The sequence below is a fragment of the Fundulus heteroclitus genome, chromosome 18 (assembly GCF_011125445.2).
Source record: "Fundulus heteroclitus isolate FHET01 chromosome 18, MU-UCD_Fhet_4.1, whole genome shotgun sequence".
Taxonomy (NCBI): Eukaryota; Metazoa; Chordata; class Actinopteri; order Cyprinodontiformes; family Fundulidae; genus Fundulus; species Fundulus heteroclitus.
This window is the reverse complement of record NC_046378.1, coordinates 32,094,270-32,107,862: the sequence shown is the minus strand read 5'-3', so window position 1 is coordinate 32,107,862 and position 13,593 is coordinate 32,094,270. Positions and strand designations below refer to the sequence as shown.

The window sequence follows — 13,593 nt, the reverse complement described above, 5'->3', positions numbered from 1 at the left end:
ACCACAGTCTTCGCTTTTTAGATTTTGAACAAGAGATGATCAAATGCATTGTATATTTCTCATACAAAAGACTCAAACAGTCATTTAGAGTTTAGTTTAAGTTTGAACATGTAAATTAGATACCGGTATTAACATCAGCCATTGATGTGGCGCCATATTTTCTTTTTACACTGCACACCAAAGAAGAGTGGCCCATCAGCATTGACTGGAAATAAAATTAAGCAAGATAAAAAAATTGGGAAGCAGATTTTTTCTTCTTTTTTTTTCTACCGAGTTCTATTGCCACGCCCTTGCAGAAGGGAGCCCTGGTTGGGTAGCCATCACATCCTTATCAAAAACCTTCTCCGATCAGCCCCACGGGTTATGTAGCAAATAAATCAGGATAAAGATAAGCTGTTTCTTCTGTCATTGTTTATTATTTATCCGTACCTTTATCTAGGTACACTGACTTTTATTAAACACTGTAATACATTTTTTTCAAATATTGTGTCTCGTATCTTAACCTTTACCCTTAAGATGGTCGGGCTGTGTGCACAAAAGGGCATGTCTATTCAAAACACAATCTTATTTCCGGAAATGAAGCCGTGGCAGTTTTTGAAGGTAGAACAGATGATTATCCCCGTGGAGGCAAAGCTGTGAGCTATCATGGCTTTTTGGTTTGTGCATGCACGTCCGTGTGAGTTTGCCTAGCTTTCTGTCACAGTCATAATAAGAAGCTGGCACCTCAGGAACTCATTCCGCTCTGTGATAGAGAGGTTCACCGAGTGGGGAGAGATGATTGGGCTGCCTGGAGGGGGAAAAAAAGAAAGGTTTAGCTGAAAAAAAAAAAAAAATTGTGTGCTTAGGCAGGGAAGACATTGTCCAACCGCTGTTCATTTATGGCTCTGTTTTCCTAATCAGAGCAAACAGAACAATACCTTTACACCATTACTTTCCATCATCCGTGCTGTCATTGCGTTTGTTTGCAATAAATCAAGCTTTATTTTGTTTTGCCAAGAGTAAGTATGATGCGTTTTGCTTTAGTGATCACAACATAAATCCCGAAGACGCATCCAAACCGTATCAGATGTTCCTCGGTACGACACTGGCACAGCATAGTGTCCTTTGTTGTGCTCTCATTTATCAGCTCTAAACAGAATGTGGCACAGGTTTCAGGGTGTTTAAGGCTTCCAGTGACTGACAAGGTAGTGAGGCAGGGTTATGACTCTTGCACTGCGGGAGATAAAAGTGGGCCTCCTCCTGGGAGCTGACAGATGATGCAGGCTATGCTCCTTTCAAGAGTCACAACATCCCAGGAAAAGTTGCAGGCTTTGTTTCTTTTCTAGACGTTAGATGAAAAATACCCCCAGGAGGCTGCTTGACTGCTAACATCTGAGGGAAAATGCTTTGTCTATGACGGCTTGGCCTGCTCGTTGATGCTGTGTTTTTGTTGAAGGTATTAGGGCAGCTTTAAATTAACCCTTGGAAAGGAGCCCGAAGAGCCCTGAAGCCTGGGCCATTATTTTTACATTATAGCTGTTTACATTGTGTCTGATATGTTTCTCGGAGATGCTTTAGTGTCTCTCGTGTTAAATTCATGTAATTGCTTGTGTCACCATCCTGGGCAGTTTTCAAGCTGGGCGTTCGCATTGTGTTGCAGTTTCTATTGAATCAAACTTGCCTTAAATATAGTTTGTCACCTATAGACTATTGTCAATTTGTTTTGCAATCCCACTGCAAATTGCTTTTTCATCGAAATAAAATCTACGTCGCAGAGAACAAGTTTCCACACCCATGTTCCTCTGGTGACATCACTCAAGGCATACGGCAACTGATCCGAGGTCCCTTGTTGTTTTTGTCTTTGCTTGCATGTTTTAGATTGAATTCCTCCAGATGTGTTTACTTATATTCTTTACAGCTGGAGCAATACCTTTGAGCCATATGTGGGAACAAAACATGGGAAATCTCAGGAAAATCTGGCAACAATAAAATCAATGGAAGAGCTTGGTGAAGGGAACCGGAGCAACCGGAATGGACAGGTTTCCTTATCAAAGATCTTCAGTGATCATTTTAAGTCAAGTTCTCATCGTCTGGTCCATTGCTTGGTTGATTTGCACCATTAAGGTGTCCTTTAAGTCCCAATAATATGTTCTGCACAACTGCCGCATTACCTGGTACTTCAGCCGAAAGCAATCATCAGGAAGACAGATTTATAATAAGCTGAATCCTACCAGTGAGCCCCATCATGTGTGTGCCCGCAAAAAATGCCTATGCAGTCTCCATTGTTCCAGTCAATGCTAGAGGGAAGAGGTAAAATAAATGGGAACATGTGTCATTGCTTCAAAGATACCCCGGTGCGCTAAAGTAGTTTGAGTTCAAAATGCATGTTTAAGTTGACACAAACAGGGTATTACGGTGAATTTACACAGAAGCCAATCAGTAAATATTCTAACCTTGATATATTTGTACCCAGTAAAGTTCTAAGGACAATCGTTGTCGTTTTTATTATATCTTCGGAAGTTGTCTGAGTCAAACTCTGGCTCAGATAAGTAAGGTTGAACCTCTTGCAACTCAAGTGGCACTTCAGCGCTTCAGATTCAATGTCAGAATCTGTCGAACGTTTCTCATCTGCCGCGGTATTAACTAAGGCCATCAGCTTGATCCTTGTGCCTCTAGGTGTCATTCACCCAGACACAAACAAAGTGGAAGGAGCAGTTTATTTTCTTCAATGTGCTTTTAAAAATAGTATTATTTGTGAGATCCTGGTGTAAAAATCCACCCGTCATCACCTCACAGTGTTTTTGTTGTTGGTGGACAGATGAACATCATCGAAAAGTCACATTCCTTCACTGATACAAATTCTGAACCTTTACCTTATGGGGTTCATAATGCCATGCAGCAAGAAGGTCCTGGGTTTGAGTCCCTGAGCATCCAAACTCTTGTTAGTCAAGAACATGACTGTTAGTTAAGTGGTCTCTCTAAAATTCCCTTAGAGTGTTTGTGCAGGTGTGCGTCTCTCTGTGTTTCTCTGTGACGGACTACCCACCCGTCTAGGATGGACCCCAACTGGTTCTGGAGTGTGTTAACGCAACAAGAGCTGCAACCTGAGAGAGGTGCGATAATAATAAAATTGACTTACAGTTGTAAATCTTGGAAAAGTCTGGGTTCATCTGTTCCGTTTTCTGCTATACTTTTTCCTTCCACTGAACTTTCCATTAATATGCCTTGAAACAACACTCATTGAGCACCCAGCTTCATTTGCCATGGCCATTTGTGGTTTATCATCCCTGTGAAGGGGGTTATAGTCTGTTTGCTGGACAACATCCACATCAACAGTCTTGTCCACGATTATTTCATAACATGTCCATACATTATTTTTTCTTAATCAGAAATGCTTTTTTTCTGTTGGTCTTAAGTAAGTAAGCCATAATCATCAAAAATAAACAGTTAAAGTGAATCACTGATGAAAGTACTCAATACACAAGTCTACGTTTTTGAATTGACTGTTAGTTAAGTGGTGCAGCAAGAAATTTTGAAAGAAATTTTATGTCCTATGATGTTTTTATTCATTGAGGTGAAAATGTGCTTTTGTCAATGGAAAAAAAAAACACACAGGTTACCGTTTGGTAGAAATAACTGCATGCGAAGTGGCTTACAGTTCTCCTTTGGATAGGATGGTGGCACCAGAGCTCAGCACAAACCTGCACTGCCTCCTTGCAGTGGCTCCTTCATGCAATCCCAGCAGCAGGAGCAGCAGCAGCAACGGTAAAGGGGAGAGGAGCGGGAGGCTGCAGCCCGTCACGTGTTGAATGAATCAGATTTTGGAGACGGACGTCCACTGGCCGGCCCCCACATCGTTTGCTCTCAGTTCAGCGCGCAGCAGCCCCGGCAGTGTGTCTGCAACCCCACAGACCTCCAGTCACGCCGGCAGAGGCTGCCGCAGAGCCGAGAACGCCCCCCACACCCCCCTCCCTCCCATGCGTGAGGAAAGTTTCGCTGCAAGTTTTGCATGTTCACTTTTGGCTTTTCTCGTGAAGAAATCCGACAGAGTTTGATCGAGATCTTTGTGCTGCGCCCCGGAGACGATCTGATTTAGAAGAAGGCAACCCGGTTTTTATTTTCTCTCTCCCCCTGAGATGGATGTAACTTTCATTTTCTGCTTCACAACGGGGAACTTATAAGAGCGTGGACGTATTGTAGTTCTGCATGAACATCACCAGAGGGGAACAGATAAATGTGAGTATCGTCCACGGCGAAGATCTTCTCTCTCCACAGCCTCACCAGATGAGACGTGGACTGTCAGAGGCAGTCCGGACGCGCTCTGAGCGTCTTTGGGTGGTCGCTGATCATGAAGCCGCAATAATAATACTAATAATAATAAAAAAAAAAACTCATAACTTTTGCTTTGGAAATGAGTTGGTTGGTTGGAAACTTGAAAAGAAGTTCCAACGATGTTCTAAACATGATGCACTTATTCAGCACCAGCGCGTCCTGCTTCAAACTCTTTGTAATATTACAAAAGCGCCGCACACAGCCTGCACTTTGAAGAGCGGCCAAAAAAAAAAAAAAAAAAAAGATTTACTGCCCGTTTTTGTCGCTTGTGATTAAAGCACCCCCCCCTGAGACGGAAACATTCCTCTGGAACTGTGCAGCGTGGAGTTATTGTCCTCGGAGCTGCTGCAGCCGCTGCATCGCCTCTTTACGCCTCATTCCTGAGCCAGTTGAGCCCAGACCAAACGGTTCCACATGACGGCACGGTGACTGAGACGGCAGACTTTCTGTTCATTAACCGTGGATGGGGTCTTCCTTTCCCTCAATTAATAAATCCATTAAACCTCCACAGGGGTCCATCACCTCGCACTAGAGTTGTGGTTTTGTTGGTCGCTATGGTGCAGCTTTTTTTTCTTTTTTCTTTTAAACTTGCAGGGTTGGAGTTTGTTGTGTTCAAACACATAATAACTCTTAGTAGGCTTTATTTGCAAACAGACTAGGTCTATAGAAGACAAATAGTGCAAGTTTGTTTGAATAAAGTGAAACATTTGTGCAGTTTTTGTCTCTGCAGATGACCACCTTGTGCTTTAGAAAATTGTTTTAAATCCTAAAAAAAATATTTGAATGCCAGTGTAGGTCAGGATTTTTGAACTTGGGTCCTGTTGGAAGGTTACATTTAGCTTCATTTAGCCCAATTAGTTTGTCTCTGGGTTGAATTTAACAGGTAGTCCAAGAGGGACCAAGACCATAGCAGACTTGTACCATCTTAAAACTATTTCCTTCTCAAAACCATCATTGCAGGGATGGATGATAAGAAGCTCAGCATCAGAGCAGATGCACCTTATTCTGAGGCTGTTATTCAGACATCTGTCCAGGGCTCGGACTACCGACTATTTGCTGCATGTCTTCCCCCTCCTCCTGCTGCTACCTTCCTGATTGACTTACTGTTAATAAAGGCCACTTGCCAAACAATATATATATAAAAAAACTAGTCATAGCAGTTTATGCAAATTGTATTTTATAAACAAAATTCTAAGCCTTACTATGTTTACTTTGAGCATTTGCCTTCATTGAAGGGGTTTATTTTCACAGGGAATACAAGTAGGAGGCACTGCACTGCCAATAAACGTCTTTTGTGAAACACATAAGCTTCCTTATTGATAGAAAAGTAAAACGATGTAACAAGAAAAACCACAACGGGTTTAAGTGAACGCTAATTTACTGCAATTTATGTTTCACACAGGAAGAAATGTTGAGGCACACTGTCCCCATTGGCCATTCCCTGTGTAAATAATCAAGGCTCTCAATGTAAATAGTTAACGTGATAACTTCTTAAAGTAGTGTCTGCATAAACCATTATGACGTTTGTAGATTGTGTTGGTCTTAAGATGCTCTTACCAAGTCCACTCTCACTGGATTTATTGTCTTTGCTGAAGAGGGACATTATGCATTAATGAAAATTTGAACAATACAAATGGAAATGCACCAGTTACAGCCAAAGCTGTCAAATGGTACTGGCTGAATGACCGAAAATTAATGAAGTGGAAAAAAAAGAAAAAAAAGTAAAACAAGGAAAGAAAACTTCAACAAGAATAAATAGAGTGTTGACAACATTTCAGGTTAGTTGTCAAATTCCCTGTATATACTTCATATACACATGTCACTATTTCAGATAGTAACCAAGCATCCCATGAAAATATAAACCTGCATATTTACATAGATTTGTATTTGTGCTCCCACATGTTACAAAGCCCCCACATTTAGCCAAAGACTTTGGTCATAGCCCCTCTCTGACAAGCCATTATTTTCAGCACCTGGAGCCCTCTAATCTGGATGTATACAAAGTGAAAAGACCAAGGGAGTTATCTATCAGGTAGATATGCTGCTGCATATTGCAGAACGTCGCTTCAGAAAAATCCAAACTATCCCTTTAAGTGCTTTCACACGAGGGGGAACTTTTGCTCCAGTTGTTGTTATCGTCTTGCATCACTGGTACTCGTAACTAAACGCATGTGTTTTTTTTTTTTTCCTGATGCAATCCCTCGTGCTGCCAACGCAGTGACAAAAAGTTTCGCTTTAAACATATATCATAATTATTTTAGCTAGAACATTTTAAACAAATAGTTAAACAGACCCATGCTGCTCTTGATGTGGTAAGAAGATGATTCTTCTTGTCACGCACCCTCATAAACTCGGGCTAAAAGGGCTCAGAGGGGGGGAAAAAAGAGAGAAAGTGCGCCTTTTCAGCACAGTGTTTGTTACAGGGGTGCGCACATGCATGTGGAGGCCCGTGATGGCTTTTCCTGCTCCTTTTACATGCACACGGAGTGAGGTTTCAAAGACTAATGCAAGGCACAGAAACGCAGCACTTAGTTTGGCCAACATTCATAGCATTTTACTTTGCTTTGTGCTAAGCCTGTCATCCTCATGTCCAGGCAATCTGCTGCTCTGTCTGTGGTTTCCATTATGGCTCCGCTGAGCCTTGCTTGGCTGGCATGGTCTCGAAACCACAGACGTTTTCTTTGAGTTAACTGGAGTTCTGACATGCTCATTTTACAAAGTCTGTCACTGTAGTTGTCCCTCTTTCTGATGGCGGTAAAAATGGTCTAGTTGTGTTAATTAAATTAGGTTAGCTGTCCGGTTGCTTTTCAGGAACATCCTTATTTTATTCACACTTTAAGCAAATTTTTTTTCCTCTGTAAATGAGATCATCTTGTAAATTAAGAACAATACATCAATGAAAGTCCTAAGACAAGCTTGATAATCCTCAAACACATGTTGGTAGATCCAATATTGTATCTTGGAAGTAGGAATCTTTCACAGAGCTGTTGTTTTAGTTTCATTCGCAGCAGCTTTAAATGTTCCCACTTCTTCCAAACTCAGAGGGGTTTTGTAAGTGTTGTTATATCTTAGGCAGAGTCTGTATTCGCTCAAGGTGAGAGACAGGAGTTTGCTTTTGTTGTTAGTGGAACATGCCTAACCGGAGCCTTGTTTGATTTTACAGTGGCACGAGACATAAATAATACTTCAGAGAAAACTGAGAAGTCAGGTAGAAATCGTCAAATGTGTTTTTTTTTCCTGAAGAAGATGGAACAAATTTTCCATTATAAGGTGTGAATAAGATTTGGCGCAACCCTGATGTTTTCAGCGTTCTCTCAATTCAGTTCGTGTGGCCGAATGCTCAGAATGACGTTTGTCTGTATTTAAAAAGACTTGTCATGTTTATAACACCTACAGATGCTTGCTGTGATTTTGGTGACTGGGGTAGTTTAAAGGATTCAGAAAGAAAAAACTGGGAGAGCGCTACAGTGCCTTGCCAATGCAATTATTGCCCTTGATCCGTTTCCCGTTTTGTTACATTGCAACCAAACGTCAATGAATTTTATTGGAAATTCTGTAATGGATCAACATAAAGTGCTGTGTTTATTATTCAGTGGAAGGAAACTGGTACAAGTTTTGCAAAATAGGAAGGCAGAAATCTGAAAAGTATATTTGGATTTGTATTTGTTTTCTGCTCCTCCGTGAGTCACTGTTTGTAGCACCACCTTTTACTGCAATCAAAGCTGCACATGTTTTGGGGTGTTTCTCCACCAGCTTTGTACATCAGGAGACGGAATGTTGAGCCCATTCTTCTCATGTCATATGAAGGTAGAATCTTTTTTTAAATACATTTTGGTGTTGCCACAAATTCCCAATTAGATGTTGGTCTGAATTCTGACTGGGAGGGTCTACCACTCAAATGCACTTAAAGCTGCAGCTTTCTATTGCAGCTCTTTTTGTATGACTGGGGGGGGGGGGGGGGGGGGTTGCCCTGCTGGAGGTTGCTGTAAGGTGCGCTCAAAAAGGTTTTCCTAGAGGATTTTCCTTTATTTAGCTCCCGTCCAATTGTGAAGAAAAGCATCTCCTCAGGATGGTGCTGCCACCACCACCATGTCTCATGCTGTGCGTGGTGTTAAGGTATAGTTTCCTGGCACACATGTAGCATTTTGCATGTGGGGCAAAAGGTCCAGTTTAGTTTGTACCTATCAGAGCACCTTTGTCCACAGGTTTACTGCGTCTGATACATAAAGATATACTTTAGTGGAAAGGACTAATCATGGTCTATGGCTGTGATGCAAGGGAGATTATGGTTCTTTTCTGAAGGCAAGGGCTTTTGCAAAGAGATTATTTTACAGTAGAATGTCCCTAATCACCACTGCATGAATAAAATGCCCAAACTTTCAGACATCTGCTTTTCACAAACGTAACTTATAACGTTCTTGGTTTTTAGGCGACTGTGTTCGTTACTCTCTTGGTGTGCTTAGTGGCCTTAGTGTAGAAATGTATCGCTCTTTATTAAATCTTTTTAAACCACACACTTTACTAAACTTGGTATTGTGCAATTGTCTTACCCAGCTGTGTCTGCTATATCCATTAGGCTGAGCTGCTCTGCAGAGGTCCTCTGCTGGAGCTCAACTAGAAAAGGCATTATTTCAGACGTGGCATTTGGTCAAAGATTCGGGCTCTAAAATGCTCCCTTTTGTGCTGAGGATGTTGAAGTTCATCCCCAGTGTTGCAGTAAAGTAAATCAATACTCAGACTACAAAGTTCACGCGCAGTCAAGATTTTCAGGCTGTCATGGATGTGTGCTTATATATTTTTGCCAAGAAGAGAACTTGCGAAACAATCCAAGTAATGGAATGTAATGGTGTTTTTTTTCTAGTTCTTTCAAGGTTGTGTTATTTGGAGTTTGCATTGTCTTCTTGAAGGAAATATGGATTTGAACTTGATGTAGGACGTTAGGGTAGAATTTACTTTTTGTTGCTAACTACAGCAAGCCATCAGCAACACTTTATCAAATGACATACTTTAAAACATGAGCCCGAAGGCTTCTTACTGCTCACAGTAAATGGATTTTATGACATTAAAAGTTAGCATTTTCTGTGTTGTGGGCTTTGAATTATGGCAGACTGAAATTAGGCCTGGAATCTTGTGTACATATGGCCAGCATCCAGAGGACCTCAATTATAATGCTGTCGAGCCAGAAAAAGGGAAAGAGGTAGACTGTGTGGAGCCCTTCAATTCGGCTGTAGCCTACTACTCTGTCACTCAAACGCACCGCTACTACCGTGGCTGAGACAGATCACCACACTGCGCTCACAGACACATGGGAGGGATTTAGTGGGTACGCTCACACTCACAAACGCACACATGAGCACACAGACGGGTTGTGAATGTTTCCATGTAAGTGTGTATTAAACCACTGGGGGGAGCCTTGGAAAGCTTTCTTGAGAAACTCTGCTGTTTGGAAATTCAATACTGTGTTATGTTCATCTTTATATGTTTCCTCAAAGTTAGAGTAGAGCGTTCTTTGAAACCAAGGAGCGTAGTTTTGAATTACTCAAACCTAGACAGAACCGCACACAACTGGGAAGCCTGTTGCTGTGTTTGAGTTAGACGACACAATCATTTTCAGTGTGCCAGACACTTAGTGGTTCGGGATTATTCAGCAGATGGCGACTATCTTGTTGAACAGTTTCGCAGTGTCTCCCATTCTCAGTTACAGATCGTCTGTGGCGGTGTGGGCTAATTGCCAAATTTTTGCTGTTTCTTTAGAGATGTTTCCTACTATGAAATATCTATTGCAAATTTTTTCTATCATTAAAAGGAGAAAAACGACTAAAGGAGAGATGAATATGCTTTACTAATAGGAGTTTTCTCTTACACTCGTAGATAAAGGATTTAAACAGTCAAAAATTAGACCAGCGACTCATTTTAAAACTACATATGTCTCCTAAAGGGCTATATGTCTTGTAAAATTAAAATGAAAAGATAATCTGATTGGGAAAATATATAAAAAAATATGTTTTAATAATTTGTTTGGACCTTGCTGCTCAGTCTTTCAACCCTTTTCCTTTCTCCAAACCAAATATGGAGAGTCCAGGGGATTGTTGTCACATGCAGAACACAAAGAAAGTCCTGCAGATCTTTCAGGGTTGCCTCTGGGAATTGTCAACCTCCTTGGCCAATTTCTGTCTGTTTGATTTTTTTTGTGGATCATTTATGAAGAAACGGTCAGTTGTTGCCTCAGCTGTTCCATATTTTCTACAGTTATAGAAGACTGTCTTTACTGTAATGTTGTGGTTTTTGTAGCCTTCTCCTGATGGATACCTTTGACAATAAGAGGGATGATGGTTCTCAGTAACCTCTTTGCAAGCTGCAGCTTTAGATAAAGGATGGAAATAGGCAAATGTCAAGAAATTTCTTCAAGACAGCTACACTTTATTTATAGTTATTTAGATTCTTCATAATTAAAGGTCTGGTGGAAGGTGGAATGATGGATGTAAATCAAAAGGGGGGGTTAAACAAATTATTAGTGGAAGTGAGAGCACACTTATGTAATCAGGTTATTGGAGTTTCTCTTTTTATTACATTTTCCTTCCCAACCTATGTATTGATTTTTCACTTAGTGTTACAGGACACATGTCCCATTAAAGGTGGTGTGCAGGCTTTTCATATCCACTGTAAATGCAATGGAAACATTCCCTTCCAGCTCTATAGCAGAATGTGCTCCTACATGCATCACGCAGGGTGTCCAGGCAAATGTGATTTTCACACCTTCTTCGAAAGGAGCACACCCAGACTCCCTGTATGAGATGGTATTCTCTGGCTTGGGTTTTTGTTGCTTCCATAGAAAAGAACAGTTTTAAAAACGGAACAAGGTGTTGACTTATTAGCTGAGCTAAGACGTGTTGGAAAATGTTTTACACTAGGCGTTTTCTCTGGTATGGCGGAGAATTCAGCCAACAAACATAAGAGAATGTGTTAAAGACATTCCTATTTTTTCTTCAAATACCTTAAAAATATTAAATATTTTCTCGGTTTCAGGTGTTGTGACATTTTGATATGACTCAGGTTTCCCTCTTTGTGTGTTTTCAGGCTTAAATCGAAGAAGCAAGGATGAAGACAGCTGCCAAGGGTTTTGGAAAGTCTAGAATGGATCCTTTGCGCTCCGAGGGTTGGTTTGGCGCAAGGATAGTGCTAACGGTATATGTGGCCTTGGAGCTTTTAACACTCCATTCATCTTTTGTCCTTGGGACCCTTGAGCTACAGCTAGATGAGGAACAACCAGCTGGCACAGTTGTTGGTGACATCAGTGCGGGACTTCCTCCGGGTATTGCAGCATCCTTGTATTTCATCTCTGACCACGAGGGCACAGGAGTGAGCACGGATTTGGACATAGATGAAAGCACGGGCATAATCAAAACCGCCAAAGTTCTGGACAGAGAGCTGAGAGACAGATACAGCTTCATCGCAGTCACCATGACAGGCGTGACCATAGAAGTGACTATCAAGGTGAATGATATAAATGACCATGCTCCAAAGTTTCCCCGAAACAGAGTGACATTTAAAATTCCCGAGCAGACCGCTATTGGCACAAGATTCCCTCTTGAACCAGCTGTGGACAGTGATAAGGGGCAGTTCACAACACAGGGCTATCTTATCAAGGATGGAAATGTTGGCCAGACATTCACCTTGGAGACAAGGAGGGGAAGCAGTGAGGTTCTCTTTCTGGACCTGGTCGTCAACGGACTTCTGGACAGAGAGAAAAGATCCACCTACACGCTATCTTTGGAGGCCTTTGATGGGGGTTCACCCAAGCGAACTGATCAGTTGACCCTAGACATTATCGTACAAGATATAAACGACAACGCTCCTGTTTTCAACCAGAGCCGCTATCATGCTATCATATCTGAGAATCTCCAACCAGGAAGCAACATCCTGCAGGTGTTTGCGACAGACGCCGATGAGGGAGATAACGGGTTGGTGCTGTATGAAATCAACAGGAGGCAAAGTGACCCCGACCGATACTTTGTCGTGGACACTCGCTCCGGCGTCATCACTTTGAACAAGCCGCTGGACTTTGAGATGAGGAGAGTCCATGAGCTCGTCATCCAGGCTCAAGACAACGCGACCCATCCGGAAGTGACCAACGCCTTTGTAACCATTCATGTCAGAGACTACAACGACAACCAGCCCACCATGACCATAATCTTCCTGAGCGAGGATGGGTCTCCCAGAATCTCAGAAGGTGCACAGCCTGGCCAGTATGTAGCACGGATCTCAGTCACCGACCCAGACTATGGAGAATACGCCAATGTGAATGTGTCATTGGAGGGAGGAGATGGAAAGTTTGGCCTAACGACGAAAGATAGCATCATATATCTTGTGTGTGTGGACCAGATTCTGGACCGAGAGGAGAGGGACACGTATGAGCTGAGGGTGATGGCGACAGACTCAGGCACACCTCCGCTCAGGGCCGAGTCCTCATTTGTCATCCAGGTGACTGACGTTAATGACAACCCTCCTCTTTTTGATCAACCGGTGTACAGACAAGTGATCCCTGAAGTGGTCTTCCCAGGCAGCTTTGTGTTGCAGGTAACTGCAAGAGATAAAGACCAGGGACCAAATGGGGACATTAACTATAGCATCCTGCAAGACCAAAGTGGCTACTACAGCTGGTTCAGTATAGACTCTGTTACAGGCATTATCACCACTCTATCGCAGCTGGATTATGAAAAGAACCCTAGTCCCAGTATAACTGTAGTGGCCACAGATGGGGGGAGACCTCCTCTTTCTTCCACATCAGTGGTAAACATCTTACTTCAGGATTTAAATGACAATGAGCCTGTTTTTGAGAGGAACGTCTACAATGTGTCCATCAAGGAGAACACCGCTCCAGGGACCTGCATTCTTCAGGTAGGACTTTTTTTCTTCTTCTTCTTCTGGGTTGTTTTTTTAATAAAAGTCTGTGGAGAGATTGATGTTCATCAGAACTCCTCCGGTTGTAGGCCGGGTTCCAAAGGTGCCTCGTGCAAATCACAGGCTTTTCTGGAAATAAAACAAATGTAAATTTATAGGAGCAGACAATGTTTTGATGGGTGTGTTGAGTCCTTTTTTTCCCCCTCTGAGATACATTATTTTTTATTGGTAAAGCTGTTGAAATTGGATGGTCTTATTGAGGATTTACCTGCAATTTTAGGCCACGATGATCTCCATTTTGGCTGTCCTTTCCCTCACCTCTTAAAAGGTTTCCATGGTAACAGGGGCAGTTTAAAGTACCCTGTCAGCTCAGACACAAAA

General features: G+C 42.1%; 1 protein-coding gene across 1 annotated transcript in view; it reads left to right on the top strand.

The window, feature by feature from the left end:
- Positions 1 to 3,825: 3,825 nt before the first annotated feature.
- The window catches only part of LOC105937994 (protocadherin-16), a 117,174-nt gene continuing 107,406 nt past the window's right edge, over positions 3,826 to 13,593 (top strand). Inside the window, exons 1-2 of the mRNA XM_012879584.3 lie at positions 3,826 to 4,215; positions 11,389 to 13,209. Coding sequence (XP_012735038.2) covers positions 11,410 to 13,209 — 1,800 coding nt within the window. The 5' untranslated portion in view covers positions 3,826 to 4,215; positions 11,389 to 11,409. The remainder of the gene's footprint in view (positions 4,216 to 11,388; positions 13,210 to 13,593) is intronic.